This window comes from Carettochelys insculpta, chromosome 3 (genome assembly GCF_033958435.1).
Source record: "Carettochelys insculpta isolate YL-2023 chromosome 3, ASM3395843v1, whole genome shotgun sequence".
NCBI lineage: Eukaryota > Metazoa > Chordata > Testudines > Carettochelyidae > Carettochelys > Carettochelys insculpta.
Window position 1 is genome coordinate 70,231,038 of NC_134139.1, and position 21,547 is coordinate 70,252,584.

The 21,547-nt window shown below is 40.7% G+C and overlaps 1 protein-coding gene across 1 annotated transcript in view; it reads left to right on the plus strand.

Moving 5' to 3' along the window:
* The window catches only part of RGS7 (regulator of G protein signaling 7), a 522,791-nt gene extending 501,738 nt beyond the window's left edge, over positions 1-21,053 (plus strand). Inside the window, exons 16-17 of the mRNA XM_074988640.1 lie at positions 2,870-2,959; positions 20,399-21,053. Of these exons, the coding sequence (XP_074844741.1) occupies positions 2,870-2,959; positions 20,399-20,449 (141 nt within the window). The 3' untranslated portion in view covers positions 20,450-21,053. The remainder of the gene's footprint in view (positions 1-2,869; positions 2,960-20,398) is intronic.
* The last annotated feature ends 494 nt before the right edge of the window (positions 21,054-21,547 follow it).

Here is a 21,547-nt window from a genome sequence, read left to right on the forward strand (position 1 = left end):
AAATACTTCCAGTTCTCTTCAACTCTTTTCCCCTTCATCTTCATTTCCCAAGGGAACCTGCTCATCTGGTCTCTTAGGGAGTCAAAGTCTGCTCTTCTGAAATCAAGGGTCTGTATGTTACTGCTCACCCTTCTTCCTTTCGTCCGGATCCTGAAATCTACATTCTCATGGTTGCCACAGCCGAGGTTCCTCCCCCCACTTCTATTTCTTCTACTAGTTCTTCCCTGTTTGTGAGCAGCAGGTCAAATTGCGCACGGCCCATGGTCGGTTCCTTCAGCACTTGTACCAAGAAGTTATCCCCAGCATTCTCCAAAAGCTTCCTGGATTGTCTGTGTGCTGATGTATTGGTCTCCCAACAAATGTCTGGATGATTAAAGTCTCCCATGAGAACCAGGGCCTGTGATTTGGAAGCTTCACTAAGCCGCCTGAAGAAAGTCTCATCTATCTCCTCTCCCTGATCTGGCGGCCTATAACAGACACCAACTACAACATCACCTCTGTTACTTCCACCTCTAAGCTTAACCCAAAGGCACTGAGCTGGATTTTTCTCCTTCCTCATACTGGAGCTCTGAGCAATCATACTGCTCCCTCACATTCAGCGCAACTCCTCCTCCTTTTCTACCCTGTCTGTCCTTCCTAAACAATTTATAACCTTCCATGACCGTGCTCCAGTTATGCGAATCATCCCACCAAGTCTCCATTATTCCAACCACCTCATACTTGTGTGACTGTGCCAGGGCCTCTAATTCTTCCCGTTTGTTCCCCAGGCTTCTGGCATTAGTGTACAAGCATCTTAGAGAAGGGGCCAATTGGCCTGCTTTCTTCTCTTCACCCAGGAAAGCCACTTGATTGTTCCCTCCTCCTTCCCCACTTACCTCCGGGCTTGTGTCACCTTCCCCCGGCAAACCTAGTTTAAAGCCTCCTCACTAGGTTTGCAAGCCTGCCTGCAAAGATGCTCTTTCCTCTTTTAGTGAGGTGGATCCCGTTTCTTCTCAGCTCATGGCAGAGCCTCATTAGCATCTGCTGAAATGGCTCATTAGCATCCCCCTTTCGAAAGGCAAGGGCTAGTGTAGCCACAGCCTTAGAGGTTTCTTCTAGACAGCAGTGTTTGTACAGATTTAATTGTCTGAATATTATTAACCCATTGTTTTGAGAATGTAGATGAAAGAATAGAATCCTCTCCATTCTCTTTTAGCTGCATTAGCTGTGCTAGCAGAAATCAGATAGCATAAAGACTCAATAAAGAGGACATATCTGACTCTGAATGCATGCAGGTAGGCCTTGTTTGAGTCAGAGGATGTTGTTTCTATGTGGTCATTTTTCAGTTCATAATTGCAAAACTGAAAGAACTTTGAAATTATGGTTGACTTCTACTCCACATTTTATCTTCTTTTTGTTTACTTCCTCCATTTGCTTCCATTTGCATGACAGGAAGTTTCAGGCATTTCACTTTCAGGTTCATTCACTAGCTCAGTGTTGTTGTGCCAGGATTTCCCTGAACTTCAGGAGAGGGTTCAAATTATTTTCATTACATGATTACAAATATATTTTTTTATCCAGATTGGCCTTTGTAAATCCTCCCACCCCAACTATATAAAAACAAATGCTGAAGTGAGAACTTGCTCTGCTTTGTACTTTAGCCCTTCAGCTTTCAGAGCTTTCGGTGTGAATTTGATTCCTGGGCATTCCGTCTCTGTATCAGATGCTGCTCAACACAATCTGCTCAGCACACTAATGTGCTGCTCCCTGTGCCACTCGTGTTTGCCCCAGACTCCCCTGTGTCATAACAGATGGATGGTCAGGCCAAATCTGCTGCCTCTGGCAGCTGCCCAGAAATCTGCAGTCCTCCAAAGCTGCCAAGCTTAGTTATAGCTAGAGTGGCTTTTCTTCTATGGATGCTTGTAAATTCTTCAGGGTACAACTTCATGTGCCTCTGAACAGTGGCTAGGGCATGATCGGATGACCCATTTCGTGGGACATGATCTTGACTGGGCTCTCTAAGGGCCCTGCTTTATGTAAATATAGTACTTCCTTTGGATCCTATCAAGTACCATTAGTTCCATTTGTATTTATCGCTGAATATATATCAGTTATTCAAGGGTAAAAATATTTCAAGGATACTGCAATTATTTGAAAACCAGATCCAGCAAATAGAGGCTAACGGTATGGAAAAAAATCAAATATGTAATGATATGGAAATGGACAGTGAAGGAATCAAAAATCTTACTCTGTCCTGTCATGAGGTGATGCAGTTATCGTGAGTGCATCAGAATGCTTACAGTCCCAGATTAGATTAAACTGACTACATTAAATTCCAGGACATGGTTGATTCTGCCCTCCCACCATGGTATCAGTGTAGGGTGTAGTTTAATAGGATGGTTAATTAACTATAAATATAGCATCTTCAACTGTAGCCAATGCACTACATTTCAGTAAATTTAACTATAATGGAAGAGTGAAATACCCATTGTTAATTTGGGACAAAAATAGGTTTACCTAGGATGCTACATTTGTTGAATGGCCCATTTTAAAATTAAACTTAACTCAAGCTGTTTAGCTGAGACACTTGTAAATTCTCCAAAGATTCATTCTATATCGAGAACAAGCACTGTAATTTAAGGGGCTGGTTTGCTCTAGTCATCACACATGGCAAAGTGGTAGGATCTAAAAAAAAAAAAGTCTGTCATTCTAGGACTGCAAACAGCGCTCCTTCCATAAAAATAAACTACAGTAACAATCATCTCTGGTTTTTCTCAATAATGGCATCAGAGAAGCCATTATCTATCTTGTTGATCTTAGTCCATTGCATGTAATTTTTAAAACATAAATTCAAAATGTCACTTTTATAAATGTATGTTTTTGTTGCCAGGAGCACATTTACAAACTGATGAAAAGTGATTCCTATCCTCGTTTTATACGATCCAGTGCCTACCAGGAGCTACTACAGGCCAAGAAAAAGGTATTGATCCACCTTGTCTTTCTGTTGCCACTGTGCTTATTAGTGGTTATGTTTGCTACACTACGGGCCTCTCTCTCCTCTGTGCAAGTGCAGCTGGGTATCTGGTAGGTAACCAGGTTCATTTATTTAGAGGGTCACATGCATACAGTAGTCTGATAAATGTATCCTGCATGTATGTATGTTTTAATAAGTTAAATTAGCAAAACCTCTTTTTAGTTTTACATCCCACATTGTAGCACACTGTTATGAAGCAAAGGTTAAATAAATAAAGTAAAATAAAATACTTGAATTATGGTCTTTCAAATTTGCAAATTTGCTAATATAATTCTCCTTTCCTTTATTTTTATGTACAAAGCCTACCAGTTTTTTTAAAATTGATCTCTTCACTATGAATAACCTCTGATTTCTCTTTTTCTTTGAAGAAAGTATCTTTAGATTTCTCTTTTTCTCCCTGTTATTATCAGTCTGAATTTATCAGGTTGGGAATCTAATAAGAAAATGAAATCAAGTCACTTGTGCACACGAAAAAAATTCTTACCACGATGCATGACACTTGCTTTTTGAAGTCTGCATGGACAAGTCCTTCACTGTGTGGAACAGCTTGAATGATAAGGGGTTAAAGTTCTGAATGCAAGGAGCTTCTAAAATACTTTACAATTCAAAAGGCTGTAATGCAAATGCTGTTTGTGAGGAGTGGACCTCATTCTGCAACTATTCTGAATTCTGAAATCCTATTGCAATCAGTTGGGTACATAGTCTGCAAAATCAGGTTTATTATCCTCTGCAGAAGTAGTAATAAACTAGCTATGATCTGTGCTTATATGACAACCTTAAAATTATGTGGAACTACCGTATGTTTTTTTTTTCAAATGTTAGTTTATGAACTATCCAATATGGAGATATGTTGAAATTTTCAGAGAGCTGATACTGTGTATTCAAAGTCCTTATGTTTTGCAAACGTCAGTTCATTAACATAAGAAATGCTCTTCATTATTTTTTCTTTTATTTTCAGTTTTTCTTTTTAATCAATCTGGTTTGAGTCACCTGAGAAAAGTTATTTTATCAACTATAACTGCGTTGTCCATCCATTGTTATATAACAGGCAGCATCTCACCTACTTTTGCTTCTTGATTTGTACATGAGCTTTGTTTTGCAGTCCATTTCATCATTCCTTCTTTTCTGCTCTATTTGTTTCTTGCTCTTCTTCTCCCCACCCCTTTCCTTTTGTTTTTTTTCCTCCCTTTTTTGTGTATTTCCCCCTTTTTAATTTAAGTTGGAAAACACAATGGATCGTCGAACATCTTTTGAGAAATTCACACGCAATGTGGTAAGTTTGTATCTTTGGCAAACTAATAAGCCTGATTGATAAAACACCCTTCCTACACCACCATCCTATTCCCACATCTGTTTTCCTTCTCTGTGACAGCAGAAAAAGATTTTGCATTCATGCAAGTTCACAGCTTACCTAGAAATGACAGATTTGTACTAAGTTTTTATTAGTCCTCCAGTTCTCCCTCCTTTTACTCACAAGTCTTAGAGAAAACTGGGTTGTTAAAGTTGTCATAAATGGAGGAAATGGACCTACGGGAGCCATACTGTTGCATTAAGGAATGTGAAATAAACCTAGAAAATTGAGTTAATTTACTCTTCATTTTTTTACTAAACAAAAAGAACCTCTGGAAACCTGTTTCATGCTATTACATTTCCTAGTGCATCGTAACAACAGACATGCCAGTTCCACTTAGCCCAGCATCCAGTCTTCCAGCAGTGGCTGGTGCCTGACACTTCAGCGGAAATGAACAGAACAGGGCAATTATCAAGTGACCCATCCTTGTTGTTCAATCCCAGCTGCTGGAAATCAGAGGTTAAAGGACACCTGAAGCAATAAGTTGTGTCCCTGACTTTCTTACGTACTAGCCATGGATGTATCTGGCCTCATGAACTTACCTCATTCTTTTTTTGTGCCCAGTTATAGTTTTGGCCTTCAGAACATCCCCTGATAATGAGTTGACTTCTCCTTCTGTGAAGACGTATTTGCTTATTTGCTTTTTTAAACCCATTGCTTATTAATTTCATTGGCTGATCCCTGCTTATTCAGTTATATGAAGGGGAAATAACACTTCACTATTCACCTCCAGACACCATTCATGAGTTGATAGACCTCAGTCATATCCCACCTTAGTCATCTCTTTTCTAATCAGAACAGTGCCATACTTTTAATCTCTCCTTATATGGTAGCTGTTCCATCTGCTTACCGATTCTGTTGCCATTCTCCACAGCCAGTTCTAATGTGACTTTTATTGAGATGGGGTGAGCAGCACTGCACACAGTATTCAAGTTCTAACGACACTGGCTTTATACAGCGGCGTTATTATGGCCTCCCCAAATACTGTTTGATGCATTTTTCTGATGCGCTGTATTCCTTTCCTTTTGCTGTTCTTATTTTGTACTGGAGGGTGTCTTGCCAGTTTTAAAATGGGGCAGAGAAGGGAGTGGGAAGTACCCTGTAACAAAGGTTGCAAGCCTCATAATGCTTCTCCAGTTCAAAGGTGCCTTGTGAGCAGTTGATGCTTTTAACACACTCAGGGTTTGTTTGAGTGTCATTTCCATGACAGATTACAAGTAGACAAAATTTCTGCCTCTGTTCTTCAGTTCTGCCCTGTTCCTTATTCACTGAAAAGTAAAACATTATTTTTGAAAGATGTTACAGCAGGGGGAAAACCAGAAGTTAGTGGGTTTCCTATCCCCATTTTCTCACCACCAGGCATCATCTCCACTGGTATCCTCAATGACTGGATTATTTTTATATGTGCCAGTGTCTTTGGGTCTTTTTTGACATTGTGCAAGTTAAAACTAAAGCATTCAACACATTTATTTTCGTAGGGCAGAAACATCCCTATTTTTCCATGCCATAAAAACTGTACGCCAACACTGAGGGCGAGCACTAACCTGTTATGAAAAGAGGTAGAAAGATCTTGGATTATACTCAAGTTTGTCTGCATTGTCTGTTGAATTGTGCAGTTCATGCTGCTGTGTGTGTTTGTCGTGGCTTTTGCTGTGACGGTTAACAGAGCTGTGTGTTGAAATGAAAAGTATAAAGAGCTTCAGCAAAGATCATGGTTTTTGTTTTTATTTTCCAAGGGAAGAGGGGAACTTCTAATAAACAACCTCATTTATAATGAGTTGTTAACACCTTAAAATAAATTTATTTTATGCTAAACAAAAAAAAAGAAACGTGAAGTGAAAGAATACATTTCTTTGTGTCTGTGAGAATATCTCGCATACTAAAAGGAAGCAGTAATATTTGATGTTTTATTTTAAAGTTTTCATTTAATACATATTGGATAACTTAACTTATAACTTCAGAAATTAATTTGGATTCAATGGGACAAAGTCACTTAAAGTTCAGGTGAAAGCTTTTAGGTAAAACTCACTCGAAAGTAAATAAATAGCCATGAAACAAACAAAAAGTTTGAAACAAAAACCCCTATTTTTTGCATGGTGGTGTTGCCACAGCATGTTTCACTGTGATTTGTGTATTGTCTAACAAGGTTGGTCTATAAAAAAGCTTTACAACATATCATACTTTATTTCACTGTGATGTTTAATAGGAATTCCTGTTTTATATAATCACAGCTGCCCTTGTAGAGAAACAAGGGGACAATTACAACATACTTTCACCTTTAAGAGTGAAATTTTCTGAGTAGTGACCTACAATCACTGGGAGTTTTGATCCAAAAGTGGCCACAGTTTGGGCGCAATGTTGATGAAATTATTGCAGTCTGCTTAGTGGTGTTGAGAAGAAAATTTAGCTGTCACTGCTAATGTAATGTTTATATTTATTGTGATAATATCATATGATAATGTCCACTATAAAGATAAAACCCAAATAAAATATGAGCTGGAATGTTAAATTGAAAGCACAATAAATGGTTGAAGAATGTTATCCAAAGTACATTTTAATTTTTCTGCAGTGTATATATTCATTCTCACTCTATATGTATCACCTCTTCTCACTTTTCCACCTATCCTCCACCTTACTGTAGTAACTTTTGTCTTTTGAACTTTTCACCCTCTGCTACAGAACAAGGTAGATGTCACATATTAGGGAAATTTGCATTAAGTAATAAGAGTTTTGAGAAAGGGTAAGAACCAGTGCCTTGTTTGTATTTAAAAAAAAAAAAGAAAAACAAAACAAAAAAAAAAGAAGTGCTGCTACTCAGCCAACTCTTCATCCCTCCCCCTCAGCCAGTCTGATGGCTGAGGCTGCCAAGATGACAAGTATTGGTAAGAACAATGGAAAAAAGGCAGATCATAAAGGGAAGAATGTCAGGGAAAGAGAATCTGGGCAGGGGAAAGATTTTGGGGTGATTAAGGCACAAAAGGGAAGCAAATGAGGAAAGAACAGGTGGAATCAGAGAGTAGTTCACGAGAATTCAAGAGAGTAATAATGTTTTTCCAATGGAATGTTTAGCATTTTGCCTTGATATATAGGTATTTGGTACTTTTTTTTCCCTGGTTTGTCAAGAGGAATGGAAGTAGAATTAAAGTATCATTTTCATTTCATTTCTTTTCATTTCTCCCACAACTACTAGGATGTAAGAAGGTTTGGGATAGGCCCAGTTCTGCAAGGTATTGCAAATCTCCTGAATGGTACCAAAACCCACAACTCCTATTGCAAACAGCAGGCTCTTGGCAACTCACAGAACTGGCCCTGGTGAGAGCTGTATATTGCAGTAAGGGTCTATTGTCTGTGGCAGCTCTTTTGTGCTCAGAAAACTCAACTTGGCATCACTTTTAAGGGTGAACCTGCTCAGATGAATTGCTCTAAAGGGCCAACTATGCAGGCACAAGCTTTTCGGCTGCCATCATGTAGTACACATGCACACACACTGAACAGTAACAATGAAGACATCTCTAGATTTGTTGATTACTAACAGGAGTACTTGTGCACTCAGCTGCTCACTGGTGAGCACAGCTTCCCATCTTCTTATGTACATTATCCTATTTAAGTCTGGAGATAAGTTGGTTCCATGGCCAGCAAAAGCATCTGTTTGGATATTTGGCTCTATTAAGTTCTAGGCATAGTGCCTTCACCCAGAATATCAATGAGTAGGCGGAACACCAAGACCACTTCCTGATTCTGGTCTCAGCTTTTCTGGTTAGGTTCTGATTTACCTATGTATACAGTTTAGAAATTCTGCCTGTCCCTGCTACATTTGTTCCGGAACTCCTTCTAAACCAGCTTCTTCTTGCCCTAACTTAAACCAAGGCCAGGATTTGGCCATGCCTGGACTGGGCCGGGGGGCGGGGGAGGGGAGAGGAGCCTGTGAAATCCTGAAAGGGGCAGGCACCAAGAGGAGGGCAACATATTCCAGACTCATCACTGGGGGCAGCAAATGCAGGGAACAGTGATTGTGCAGAGTGACCCCCTGGGGGCAGCCACACCAAAAGACCAAATAGAGACAGAGTTTCCTGACCCTGTGTGCCTCTGGAAGGGTAAATGTCACCCAGCACTCTACAGAGGGAGCTCTGCTGCTCCTCAACATCCTGCCTCTCCCCCCTCCCTGACCCCCATTGCAGAGGCCAGGAAACCCTGCCCTACCCCAATCCCACTAAGCTCACTTTGGGGCCGGGTAAGCAGCCCAGCCCTGGCCCCACCCCACTGCTCTCCATTGGATTGGTACAAGAGCCCCATATCTGGCCCCCACCCCCTTGCCCTGCCAGGGAAAAGAGCTGCAGTCCTGGCCTCCCCACCCTGATATCTCCCAGGAGATGGGGCTATTGCTGGGCAACTCCTGCAGGGCTGGGCCCAGTAGGCATCCTTCGGTCTGCATAGACTATGGATCGCTCCCTTTATAGTTTCAATTGAGGACTTCATTTACAGCGTCTACTGTGACTATGAAGACCCACACGAGAGTGACAGTCCTTGCTGCATCTCTTGCAGATGTGGTGGCTGTCTGGCAAGTCCTTAGTGTGCTTTCTGTGCGCTCGCTTCTCCTCTGCTAGATGTCTGATCCTCATCTCGCCCTTCTGAAGGCCCTTGTGTAACCCCTGCCTCCATCTGCTGCAGTCATCTGCTAGTTCTTCCCAGTTGTCCAGCTCGATGTCTACCTCTCTGAGGGTCTCTCTTGCAGACATCTTTGTAGCACAACTGGAGGCGTCCGGGAGGTCTTTTGCCAGAGGCTAGCTCACCATACAGGATGTCTTTTGGAATCCTTCCATCATTCATCCTGAAGATGTGGCCAAGCCAGCGGAACCGACGCTGCCTGAGGAGTCTGTGCATGGTTGGGATTCCAGCTTGGTCAAGGACGGTGGTGTTGGTCACTCTGTCCTTCCATGATATTCCAAGGATGCGCCTGAGGCAGTGCAAGTGGAAGACGTTCAGCCTCTTTTCTTGGCGGGCATACAGGGTCCAAGTCTCACTGCCATAAAGGAGGGTTATGAGGATGCAGGCTCAGTAGACTTGCATTTTGGTGTGAGTGTACAGCTTGTTGTTATTCCACACTCTCTTGCTGAGTCTGGACAGAGTTGTGGATGCTTTTCCGATCCTCCTATTTAGCTCAGTGTCCAACGACAGGGTGTCAGTGATGGTGGACCCGAGGTAAACAAACTCATGGATGACCTCTAATGTATAGTTGTCAATGCTGATTGATGGGGATTCAGCAACATCCTGACCGAGTACGTTTGTCTTCTTTAGGCTGATGGTAAGCCCAAAGACCTTGCACGCTTTGGAGAACTGATCCAGCAGTTTTTGAAGCTGGTCTTCTGTGTGAGACACCACAGCAGCGTTGTCTGCGAACAGCATGTCTCTGATGAGGACTTCCCTCACCTTAGACTTAGCTTTCAGCCTTGCAAGATTAAATGGTTTCCCATCAGATCTTGTATGCAGGAAGATGCCCTCTGTTGAAGATCGAAAGGCATGCTTCAGGAGGAGTGCGCAGAAGATCCCGAACAATGTCGGAGCAAGCACGCATCCTTGTTTGATGCCACTCCTGATTCTGAAAGCATCCGATAATGCGCCGTCATATTGGATGGTTCCTCTCATGTCTTCGTGGAATGACTGGATCATCTTGAGTAACCGTGGAGGCCAGGCCCAGTGCTGCAGGATGGCCTTGGCTTCCCTGCCCTCCTCCATGCAGGAATTCAGGGTGTAGCCAGGAGGAGGCCCAGCACTGAAGCCCAGCCCCGGCCCCCAAGCTCCACCCTGGATCTCTGGCCAGGGCCAGTGTGCGCCCCCTCACCCCCCCGCCCCCGCGACTCACCCCAGGGCTATATCTTCTTTCTAATTAAAAAAAAATTACTTCAGCTGAGAATCCAAGCAAAGCTGGGTATATCTACTAGTATTTTAATAAAGACTCCTATGGGGCCTAGGACTGATGCCCTCACTCTCAGCAACTTCTGTGGCAGTTTTGTATGGGGGAAAAAAAAACATACCAAAAAGCCTGAGGGTTATATTGAGCCACAAGGGGGAATTAGGTGACAACCCAAGGTGCCTAAATATTGGACTTGAGCACCGACATCCATTCTGAAACAAGTCCCTGGTGTTTGACTCTGCCATTTTTACTCAAAGTGAGTTGGACCTTACTCTTCAAGCAGACTCAGTGACTTCAGTGCCTTGACCTCAGTGTAATAACTTCAGTAGCAAGGCGCTACTCAGTGTGTGTAAGATAGAGAGAGTGAAAAGTGGAATGAGGACTTCTGGATTTTGCAAATTAGCATCCCATCAGTTTACAAATTGATATTTTTGTATAAAAATTCCCTAGCTGAATTGTCAGTAGGGACTGAACCCCCAGAGCTCTGGGTCTAGAAGCATGGCCTCCTCACAACTAGACTGACTCTGTTACACTTGTCTGCAAAAACATTTGCTAAAGCAGAAAGTTCTCTTGAGATTTTCCCTTCATTATGCAATATAGTTATATTTGTAACGGAATGATTCAACTATTTGGCCCTGTGACAAAATTTTAAAAAATGAAGATCAAAGAAGACATTGAAAAAAATCTTTCTAGAAAGCTCTCAGTAATTCAGTTCATTTCATGAAAACAACAAATGCACCACCGGCTGTCAAATGTTGATAAAAGCTGTAGCTATCACAATGCTTGTATTGACATAAACTACATAGCTGCAAAATTATCAACCCTTCTGGTACTCTGTACTGTAGGTCACTGTCAGTTAATTATGCCATCAGGGGGTGCATTATGCAGCCACAATAAAAGTGCAGAGAAGACATTTCTATATAAATTTGTTACTGATCACAATACATTTTACCAGAATATAGAAATTAAAAGTAAAAAAGTCTCTTTATTTTGCCTTTGTTTACTGAGAACTCCCAAATGACTCCAGAACCACATTGCAGCACAACTATAAAGAAGTGAGCTGCAGATGTTCAGTGTAGGCATGTGCACTGCTTTGGAATAGTAGCAGTAGGCAGCAGCATCACAGATCTTTCTCAGCCATGAATATCTCTGTACCCCCTGTGGAGCTGCTCTAGTTAGGACACGGCCACAGTGGGGAAAGCAGGTTCTGTTTACTTGCCACCCTATGATAGTCCAGGGGGCAGGCATTGCAGTGGAGAGAAGTCAGGAAGTGGGAGAAGCATTGATTCCTCCCACTTCCACTTGCCTGTACTGCAGCCTCCTGCTAAAGCATTCAAGTTAAAGAGATTAAAAATAGCAGTGAAGACACTGCAGTACAGGGTGTCAAGCCCACCCTACTCTGTCTCTGAGTTCAGGTGGCTAGCTTACATCTCTGCTGGATGTGGAGCTCCAACATCCATGCTTCTCTTTTTAACATGAGAGCTTTAGCCCCACTGGCATGTCTGTCTACCCAGGCTGAGAAGCTCCTTCCCACCTGTGGTGAGTCAGTACCGAACTGGACAAGCAGTATGCAGCTGCTCCACCAAAAACAGCAGAATGATGGAACAGGATTCATCTTGGCAGGTCTCCCTCCCACCACATAATGCAATATGTCATATGTGTGTGAGCTGTTTGAGGACTCCTCCAGCTGCATGTTTGATTGCAATATCAAAGTCCCCCAGCTTCAGAGGCAGCCTAGAAGTTCCCTAGAATAACATATTCACTCTTCCCTCTTTTTTAACTGGAATATAATGGTTGGAAGAGACCTCAGGAGGTCATCTAGTTCAACACCCTAATCAAAGCAGAACTAGCCTCCAGCTAAATCACTTCAGTCAGGGCCTTAAAAACCTCTAAAGATGGAGTTTCCTCCACCTCCCTAGGCAACCCATTCAATTGCTTTACCACCCTATTAGAGAAACAGTTTTTCTTAATATCCAACTTAGACCTTCCCCACTGCAATATGAGACCATTGCTCCTTGTTCTGTCATCTGCCCTCACTGAGAACAGCCTTTCTCCATCCTCTTTTTAACGCCTCTTCAGATAGTTGAAGGCTGCTGTCAAATCACATCTCCTTTCATTTATCATAAATAAAGCTTTCTGAAATACCAGTTGCACATTTTTGTGAGAATTACAGAAATGTTTTAAAATTAAAAATACTATCAGAATATGTTTGCCCATTACATTTCTAATCAAAATTCTTTAGTTTTTTTCATTAAATCAAACTTTTTTTTCAAGAACATCATATAAAACGTAAGTCATGAAATTTCAACCAGATCTGGTAATTAAGTGTAGGAACAAACACACACAAAGACTGTGTCTACACTATCAATGAATATGCAGTGCCTCATTAGTATATCCTGAAGTGTATCATTAGCATCCCCCTTTCGAAAGGGGGGTGCTTGTGTAGACATAGCCAAGAAGTGTCTGTTTACATTTACGGCTATTGAAAGGATCATAACTAAACCTAAGATGTGGTCTAAGACAGAAGTACTTGAAGGATAACTTGTGTTTTTAAACTTTCACAAAAATGAAAACTGCTGATCTGATAGCCTATTGACTGAAGTTTTCCATTTGTGAGCAGGACAGTCCATGTGCCAGTTTCTTATACTCTCCTGTGCTCAATGTTACTAAAGTCAAAATGGAAGGGATTGGCTCTAAGGTGGCAGACTAGCAGTATCTCCACATCCAGTGAGTTCTTGCGTCACTGCACAGACAATCAAAAAGTGTACATGTTGCAGGATGGTTTGTTTTGTTACATGGGTATACATCCATGGCAAAACAAATGAGAAGGGTGAGAGGCAACCAGCAGATTGTAACTTTCATTCACTATCTTTTAGGTGATACATGAACTAGGGACCTTGAGCAAGAAAGAGTACAGAGATCAATGCTAAAGCCCTGAGATGTCCACTCCTGCTAGCCATGTAGGCATATTACCAGCATCCCATGATGTTGTAATCTCCAGGCCAATGAGCAAACATTAGAGTACTTCATGCATGAGATGGGAAATTGTCAGAACCATTAAACACAGAATATTTTCACAGTAGCTTAACAAAATATCAATTAGCATTGACGTGTGAAGTTGTGGCATAGAGAAGGAAATTCAGATTGTTTAAACTGTCTTTTGCACTTACTTCCCATCAGTGGATGATGGATTTTCTATGTTCTTACTATCGGTTTTACATCCAATCATTGTAGGATCACGTTAGATAGTAGTCGTCAAAATGATAATTGATTGTTTTGTCATTCTTAAGGGATCTTTGTGCACAAAAATGTAAGATACCATGTTTAACGATGAAAGGGATGTTATGGAACCTCCATCATTGGACATTATGAATCCAATACAGAATTATGTACAGTTTTTTTTTAAGTTAGACTTATGGAGTTGATTCTCAGAAGCCAATTTTGAGATTTAAAATAACATAGAATCATAGGGCTAAAAGGGACCTTAGAAGGTTATCTAGTCCATCTCCCTACTTAAAACAGGATCAACCCTAATTAAATCATCCCAGCCAGGACTTTGTCAAGATGGGACTTAAAAACCTCTAGGGTTGGAGATTCCACCACTTTTCTAAGTAAAGCATTCCAGTGCTTCATCACCAGCCTGATGGAATAGCTTTTCCTAATTTCCAAACTACACCTCGACCTCTGTAATTTCAGACCACTGCTCTTTGTTCTGCCATCCATCACTACTGAGAACAGCCTCTTTGCATTCTCTTTAGAGCCCTTCTTCAGGAAATTGAAGGCTTCTATCACATCGCCTCTCACTCTTCTCTTCTGCAACCTAAATAAGCACAAGTCCCTCAGCCTCTCCTCATAGTTTACATGCTCCAGACCCCTAATCATTTTTCTTACCTTTCACTGAACCTTCTCTAATGCATCCACATCCTTTTTCTATACTGGAGGAGAGCCCAGAAATAGGCATGATACTCCAACTGAGGACTCACCCGTGCCGAACAGAGGGGAATAATAACTTCTCTAGGTCTGCTGGAAATGTTCCTTCTAATGCACCCCAATATACCATTAGCCTTCTTGGCTACAAGGGAACATCATTGATTCATATCCAGCCTCTCATCCACGGTAATCCTCAGGTCCTTTTCTGCTGCACTGCTGCTTAGCCAGTTGGCACCCAGCCTGTAACAGTGCTTCAGATTCTTCTGTCCCAAGTGCAGGACTCTGCACTTGTTCTTGTTGCACATCATCAGATTTCTTCTGGCCAAATCCTTCAATTTATCTAGGTCACTCTGGACCCTATCCCTACCCTCCAAGGTATCTACCTCTCCCCATAGCTTAGTATCATCTGCAAATTTGCTGAGGGGGCAATCCGTCCCCTCATACAGGTCATTAATAAATATGTTGAACAATACTGGCCCTAGAACTGATCCTTGGGGCACCCCACTTGAAACTGACTGCCAACGATGCTCTGAGCCATTGATCACTAACCATTTGACCCAACCATCTAGCCAGCTTTCTATCTACCTTACAGTCCATGCATCCAATCCATACTTCCTGAACTTATGGGCAAGAATGTTGTCGAAGACTGTATCGAAAGCTTTGCTAAAGTCAAGGTGCATCACAACCATTGACTTCTCCATGTTCACAGAGGCAGTTACCTCATCACAGAAGCTAGTCAGATTGATCAGGCAGGACTTGCTGTTGGTGAATCCATGTTGACTGCTGTTGATCACTTTTCCCTCTTCCCAGTGCTCCAAAATCAATTCCTTGAGGATCCCGTCCATGATTTTCCTGGGGACTGACATAAGGCTGACTTGCTCTGTAGGGCTCTAGGTCTATAGATTGTCCTTCTTTCCTTGTTTAGTATATTGGTTTACTAAATATACTGGTTTACTAACTGACAGAAGTGTTTGGAAATTTTTCAGTGAAACAGTTTTCATTAGAAAACCAAACTAGCCAATTTGCCAAAACTGAAACATTTTAAGAAAAAGTGTGAATTTCTGCGAAAATCCGACATCCTCAGAATATAAACAATTCCCTTCTGACATTTTCTAAACAAAAAATTCTGGTTTTCTACTTCAAAAGTGCTTTCTGTTTCAAAATTTAATGTAAATATGATAAGTATATACCTACATAAATTACAATATTTTAAAATAAATCATGGTCAAAATCTAAAAAATACATTTCACAGTAGCTGAAATAAAACATTTTGATGACATAGCTTTTCTTAATATTTTTTTCTGGTCACAACCATTTTCAAAATTTCAAATTTCACCCTGATAGCATTTTGCTCCAAGATTTGCCCCAAAGTAAGCAACAATGCAATATTTGTCAGGTTAGGTTTGAAATACAAATGAATAGAGCCTAGTACTTCGAAGGTACTTCATCTTATTTAGCCACTGCCTCCATCTTTGTCTTTTGAGTCCAGCTTCAATAACACTTGATCACTGCTCCTTCCCAACCCAGTGGTCACTTCTGCAGTCTCAGAAGTAAACCAAATCAATTACAAATTGTTCCCATTTTAAATTAACACAGAAACCCTGGGTAATTTTTCAAAAGTACACTAGTGACTTAGGAGCCATTAGCTCTCATGAGAACTTAGGCTTCTAACTCACATAGGCATCTTTTGAGAATTTTATCATCTAAACCTTATTAATTTTCTACCTCACACTTCAACTGTTAAGCACTGTCAACCTTTCTGCCAAGTCCCAGCCTCAGTAAGACCAAAAGTTTCACTGAAGGGAAGAGCCATGTGTTAAGGAATTACAGGAGCAATACAGAGAGGCAGAAGCAGTGATAAGATACTGGCTGGTTTTGAAACAATGGGGAGATAGTAAAAGTAGGAGTAGGAGAGCCACTCACTCTAAGAGCTCCTCCTTTATTCTCTCTGGTCAATTAGTCACCTCCATAGGAGGATGTGTTAGCAGAGCCATAACTTTGGCCATAATTTTGCATTTCCATCCTCTCTAGCCATAGGTCTGCAGATCCTTATAAAATGTTGAAGGGAATAGGAATCTTGACTCTGCCCTGAATCTCACTCCCCCTGCAAAGCCTGTTGAGCTTCTTTGTGCCATTGGTGTTGTGAGAACACTTGAACAAGCTCCATAAGTGTTGCTTCTCCCTATTTACTGAAGCAGAAACATACCTGTGGGACAACAGGCACCACCATTTGTGGAAGACAGGGAAGATTATTTGGCCCAGAATGTCATATTAAGAGGCATACTGGTTGGCTAAAGCTTGCAGTCTTTTAGTCTCCAGATGCATCTACACTGGCCCCTCCCTTTCGAAAAGGGCATGTTAACGAGGGAGTTCAGAACATGCTAATGAGGCGCTAACATGAATATGCAGCACCTCATTAGCAAAATGGTGGCTGCACGTGATTGGAAAGTGCTGCTTTTGGAACGCATGCCACTAATGTAGACGGGCCTTTCAAAAGGACCCCCTGACTTCAAAATCCCCTTCTTCCTATTGCGTGTGGCTCCCCTTATGCTAATGAGGTTCTACATATTCATGTCAGCGCCCCATTAACATCTTCCAAATTCCGTCATTAACATGCCCCTTTTGGAAGGGAGGGGCCATTGTAGACACGGCCTCCATGTATGTGCTTTTGATCTCACCAGATGCCCTACTCCTAAGAAATAAACATTTTATCTGTAGAAGGTTGGGATTTCACTTGGGAGTTTTTCATATGGAAACCAGCCATAATGCCAGCTCACCACAGGTGCTTAACATGAGCAGATGAAAACTGTGAAAGCAAGCGTTTGGTGAAATTTCTTGATCCCATTATGTTCACACCAATGTGCATGCCATGCATCTGTTACACAGTTACATGCTTAGGGTTTTCATCACTAGTAGCTATAGAAAAATTCATGCAACTGCTCTGATAATGAAGAAACATAAAAAGAGGAGGTTGAATTTGCTTCAGCAGGAGCAAAAATAATGAGAATTAACCTTTTTAAAGGTTAACAATGTGTCATTCTTTCCCTTTAGTGTTCCTCTTCTGCTGATTTTTGTGATTCAAACAATTTTCTATAGTTTTTACTTCTGTTAGCAATCCAAGACTACATATATCTGACCAAGAAAGAGGGATGCACTCTATTCCTTTCTATGCTTTATATACAGAGTTGTTTACTAAATTCCAATCAGTTACACCTGTTGTATGCCCACACTTTTAATGAAGAAGCACAGGTGGCACTTAGCTCATAATTTGGCCTGCAGAACCTGTCTTACAGCGATGATGAGTAAGGAAAAAACACCCAACTTGAACTGCTGTTCACTGGATGACTTAGGAGAGGTGACATCTAGGTAATTTTTTAAAAAATTAAGCACACCTGGAAATCCTGGAGGGGCAATATATATGAAATCCTACCATGATATTTTTAAAGAGCCAGTTCTGAGAGTAGATAAATACTTTAAAACTGAGTTAAGGTATATAGCATTCCAGACCTTGAGATAAAGAGTTTACAAACTGGACCTTTATCAGTTTTGTTTAATGTCCAAACTAGAATCAGAATGCAGTCCATCTCTCCCTCCCCGCCTCACCCCAGTCCCTTCTCAGATACTTTGGCTCTATATGTTAGTGTTACTAGAATGTAGTTGAATGCACAAAAGAAGCAGAACTGGTGAATAAAAAGCTGTCATATTTAAGTAGTATCTTTTTACTTTACTTGTGAGGTAGATCTACAGAGATCTTCTAGAATGGCATATCTGAGGTTTTATGCTCGTTGTTTACCTACATTTTCATACACTTTAAAGGGGTGGGATAGCTCAGTACTTAGCACTCTAGTCTGCAAAACCCCAAAGTTGAGTTCAACCCTTGCAGGGACCATTTAGGGCTCTGGGGCAAATAGATTTAAGAACAAAATAAAGCTGTTAGGTGATGGTGATTATCTTACTGTGAAGGCAGCAGAATAGCTTCAGAGGTACAGGATTAGCTCAGTGACTAGAGGGTTAGCCTGCTAAGTTAAAGTCTGCAAGTTCAGGTCTTCAGCAAGCCCTTGAGGGGTCTAGGGCAAACAGGCTTCTTTCTTTTAAAAAAAAAACAAAAAACAAAACATGGCTGGTGGTATAGGTCCTGCTGTGAGTGTAAGACACTGGATTCAATGACCTAGAGAGGTCCCTTCTATTTCTATGAGATACATGTGTTTGTCTTTATATAAATAAGATTAAGCAATGGAATAGTTTTCCAGGGGAAGCAGAAAAGCTTATTGCTTGGAAATTGGAAAGCCAGAATGGTCAAAAGGTTGGAAAACATATGAGGGGAGCAGAATAGAGGGAAATAATGTTACAGATGGTCTTTTCCTCACCTCTATTGTTGTCTGCATCTGTGATGTGTTCAACTGTGATATGTGATATACCCTGTTTTTAATTTAAAGCTAATTTGTAAACACTAAAAATTGGTCATGATCACTTACTTATTTAAAATAGTGCATATAGTGCTTTTTTCATGTCTCAGAATTCAAAGTAACAATCAAAACTGTCTCCATTTGCCTGATTTTGGATCAAAATTACCTCATTTTTACAAGGTTTCTTAAATAACATTCCAAGACCACTGCAGAGGAAAGGGATCAGAACTTGACCATAGTTCACTAAAAGTTTCATGAACTTCTAAACTTACAAGAACATGGTACTGGTAAGGTATTTGGTGCTAAATGCTGAATAAAAATATTCTGTTGTCTGATGTGATGAATGCCTTGCTCCAAGGATGTTAATTGCTGATCTGTGAAGTTTACCTTGATCCTTGTTCAGGAAAGTGCACTGTTTTGCAAATTAATATCCCAGTATAAACCACAAAAACTTCATAGCAGGAATTTCATTAACTCAAGATCTTCTGAACCAATATATATTCAAAAAGTTGCAAAGCCCATATGCACCAAACCATATACTTAAATACAGCTTTACTTGTGAATAGTGTCATTTTATGCAGTGTGCTGGGATTTTCAAATCAGTCTAAAGGAGTTAGCAACTCAGATGTTATTGAAACTCAACCGGAGTTTGGTGCAGAACTCCATTAGATTTCTTTGAAAATCTCACCTTAAATTTTCCATCTAAATATCATACAACTGACGTGACATTCCTTGCCTCTTTAAGAAGAAAAGAACTAAGATGAATTCAATTTCAGTTTGGGAAAAGCTACTTTTATTTCATGGAAAAAGACACAGAATAAACCCAAACATTTGATCCCTGCTTTCATTTGTTTCACTGTATTCTCAGGAATAGCTAACATGACAAAGCATGCTTTTATATCAGCAGGAATTCTAAACAAAGGAATGAAATTGAATCTAAGGACCCTCAAAACAGTATAAATGGACACTTGCTATATACCTGTGCAATGCTGCTGTAAATAATAGAAATAGCCCCCCTCCATTCCTCTCCCCAAACCCCCCCAACAATTTTAGCTTAACACACAAGAAGGATGTTCTCCTACTCCTATCCAATGTATAATCTGCATTCTGCGCTTAGCAAACCCTTCCAAGTAGATTAGGTGACTCCTTGCACCCATATCACTGCAGTTCAAACATTAATCTTGGCACATTCTGAGAGATGCTGTCTTTTAGTGGTCTTCTTGGCTAAACCATAGGTCTGACCAACAGCAAAAACTCAATGTTGACTTGCTGCTAAGCACAAACAGATCATTTTATATGATACTTTATAGCAGGGTTGGGGAATCTCTGGCATGCTGCCTGCACGTGGTTTGTCAGGGTTAGCTGCTGGCTGGCCACCATACAGTTTGTTTACTTGAGCATCCACAAGCTCCTAGTGGCCATGTTTTGCTGTTCTCAGCCAATGGGAGCTGCATGAAGTGGCACAGGCCAAGCCACTGCTTCCTGCCAGCTCCCATTGTCTGGGAACAGCCAACTGCGGCCAGTGGGAGCTGTGGGAGCTTTCCTACAGCTGCTCTATAATTTTCTGGATAATTCTGTTAAATAATCTCTATGTTGGCAGTTTGGGATTTAGTTTTTGCAGGTGTTCAAAGCGTAATGCAAAAATCTTTCCAAACCTAAGTTTTGATGTTAGCTCCCATTGGTGCCCCCATAATGTTGCCACATCACTGTCATGTTGCTAGGTGGTTGGTGATGAATAGGTCATCAGTGATCATGCCTCTGTTTTCTGTTTTTTATCTTTTCCCCAGGGGAAATCGCTCACTTCAAAGAGGTTAACCAGTCTAGTGCAGTCCTACTAAAAGGATCATCCTTGTAGCATGGAAGCAGACTCAAATCATTATACATACTTTGTAGCTCACTGATTGTCTGAATCAGAGGACATTAGAACAAGATGTTGCATGAGCAAGGACCTGACTTGTTTTCTTTCGTGTATACTAAGGCATTACAGACTCCGAGGGGCTCTTTAACCTTTTGATGCCTCCATTTTGAAAATTGTCTGCTCATTTCCTCCTTCATATCAAGCTGGATCGGTGTCATTTTATTTTCTGCAAGCTCAGATACAGTGAAAAACAAAAGCTTCTGCTAGACACAGTTTATTAAAAAATACTCTCAGTTCACAAACTGGAAGAAATGTAAAAAAATGCATATACTAATAAATATACATACAACATCAAATTTATTGCACAATAATTTAGCACAGCAGGTTCCATTTCACTTATGTACTCACACTGAGAAAGAAAGCCTGTGTCTTTGTCTGTTGTCTGTATAATCTCTGTTAATGTTCCTGCATTTATTTTTATACCATATTTAAAAAAAGAACACCTTTTAAGCCAAATGTATTAAAGTTGATCCTTTCTCTGTAAATTTGTGTATGTTTATATTGTTGTTTTATCTTTCATTAAAAGATGCAGAATCTCTTTCCTTTGGTAAATTTGGGGTTTCAATGCTGAGCCACAAAAACGGAAACCGTCTTGAAAAGTTATTGGAAATGGAGTTCTAAGTGGACTTTCAAATGGTACCCTGCAGTTCCCTGTTTGCTCACTCACTCACTCCAAATCAAACACAAGTAAAAAAAAATTCTTTCTAACCATCAAAGCCAAATCAGCTTGTGCTCTGGATCAAATGGGGTTCTTTTCATCTTATTCATCATAAGTAGTAAATAAATGAAATTTATGTTGGCTAGACTAAGTCCATAATACAATTCTGCAATCCTTTTGTCTACAAATTATGTCCCCAGTGAAACCTGTGGTAACCAGATTGAAATTTATCAAATACTTCTTTTGAAGTGCAACAAGAAATAGAATTCAGCTCATTCTTTTTAGCACTGTTAATCAAAGGCAGTAAAATTTCAGTCACTTGCTGTTAAGCAAAAAAAAATGTTACTTTACTCACATTCA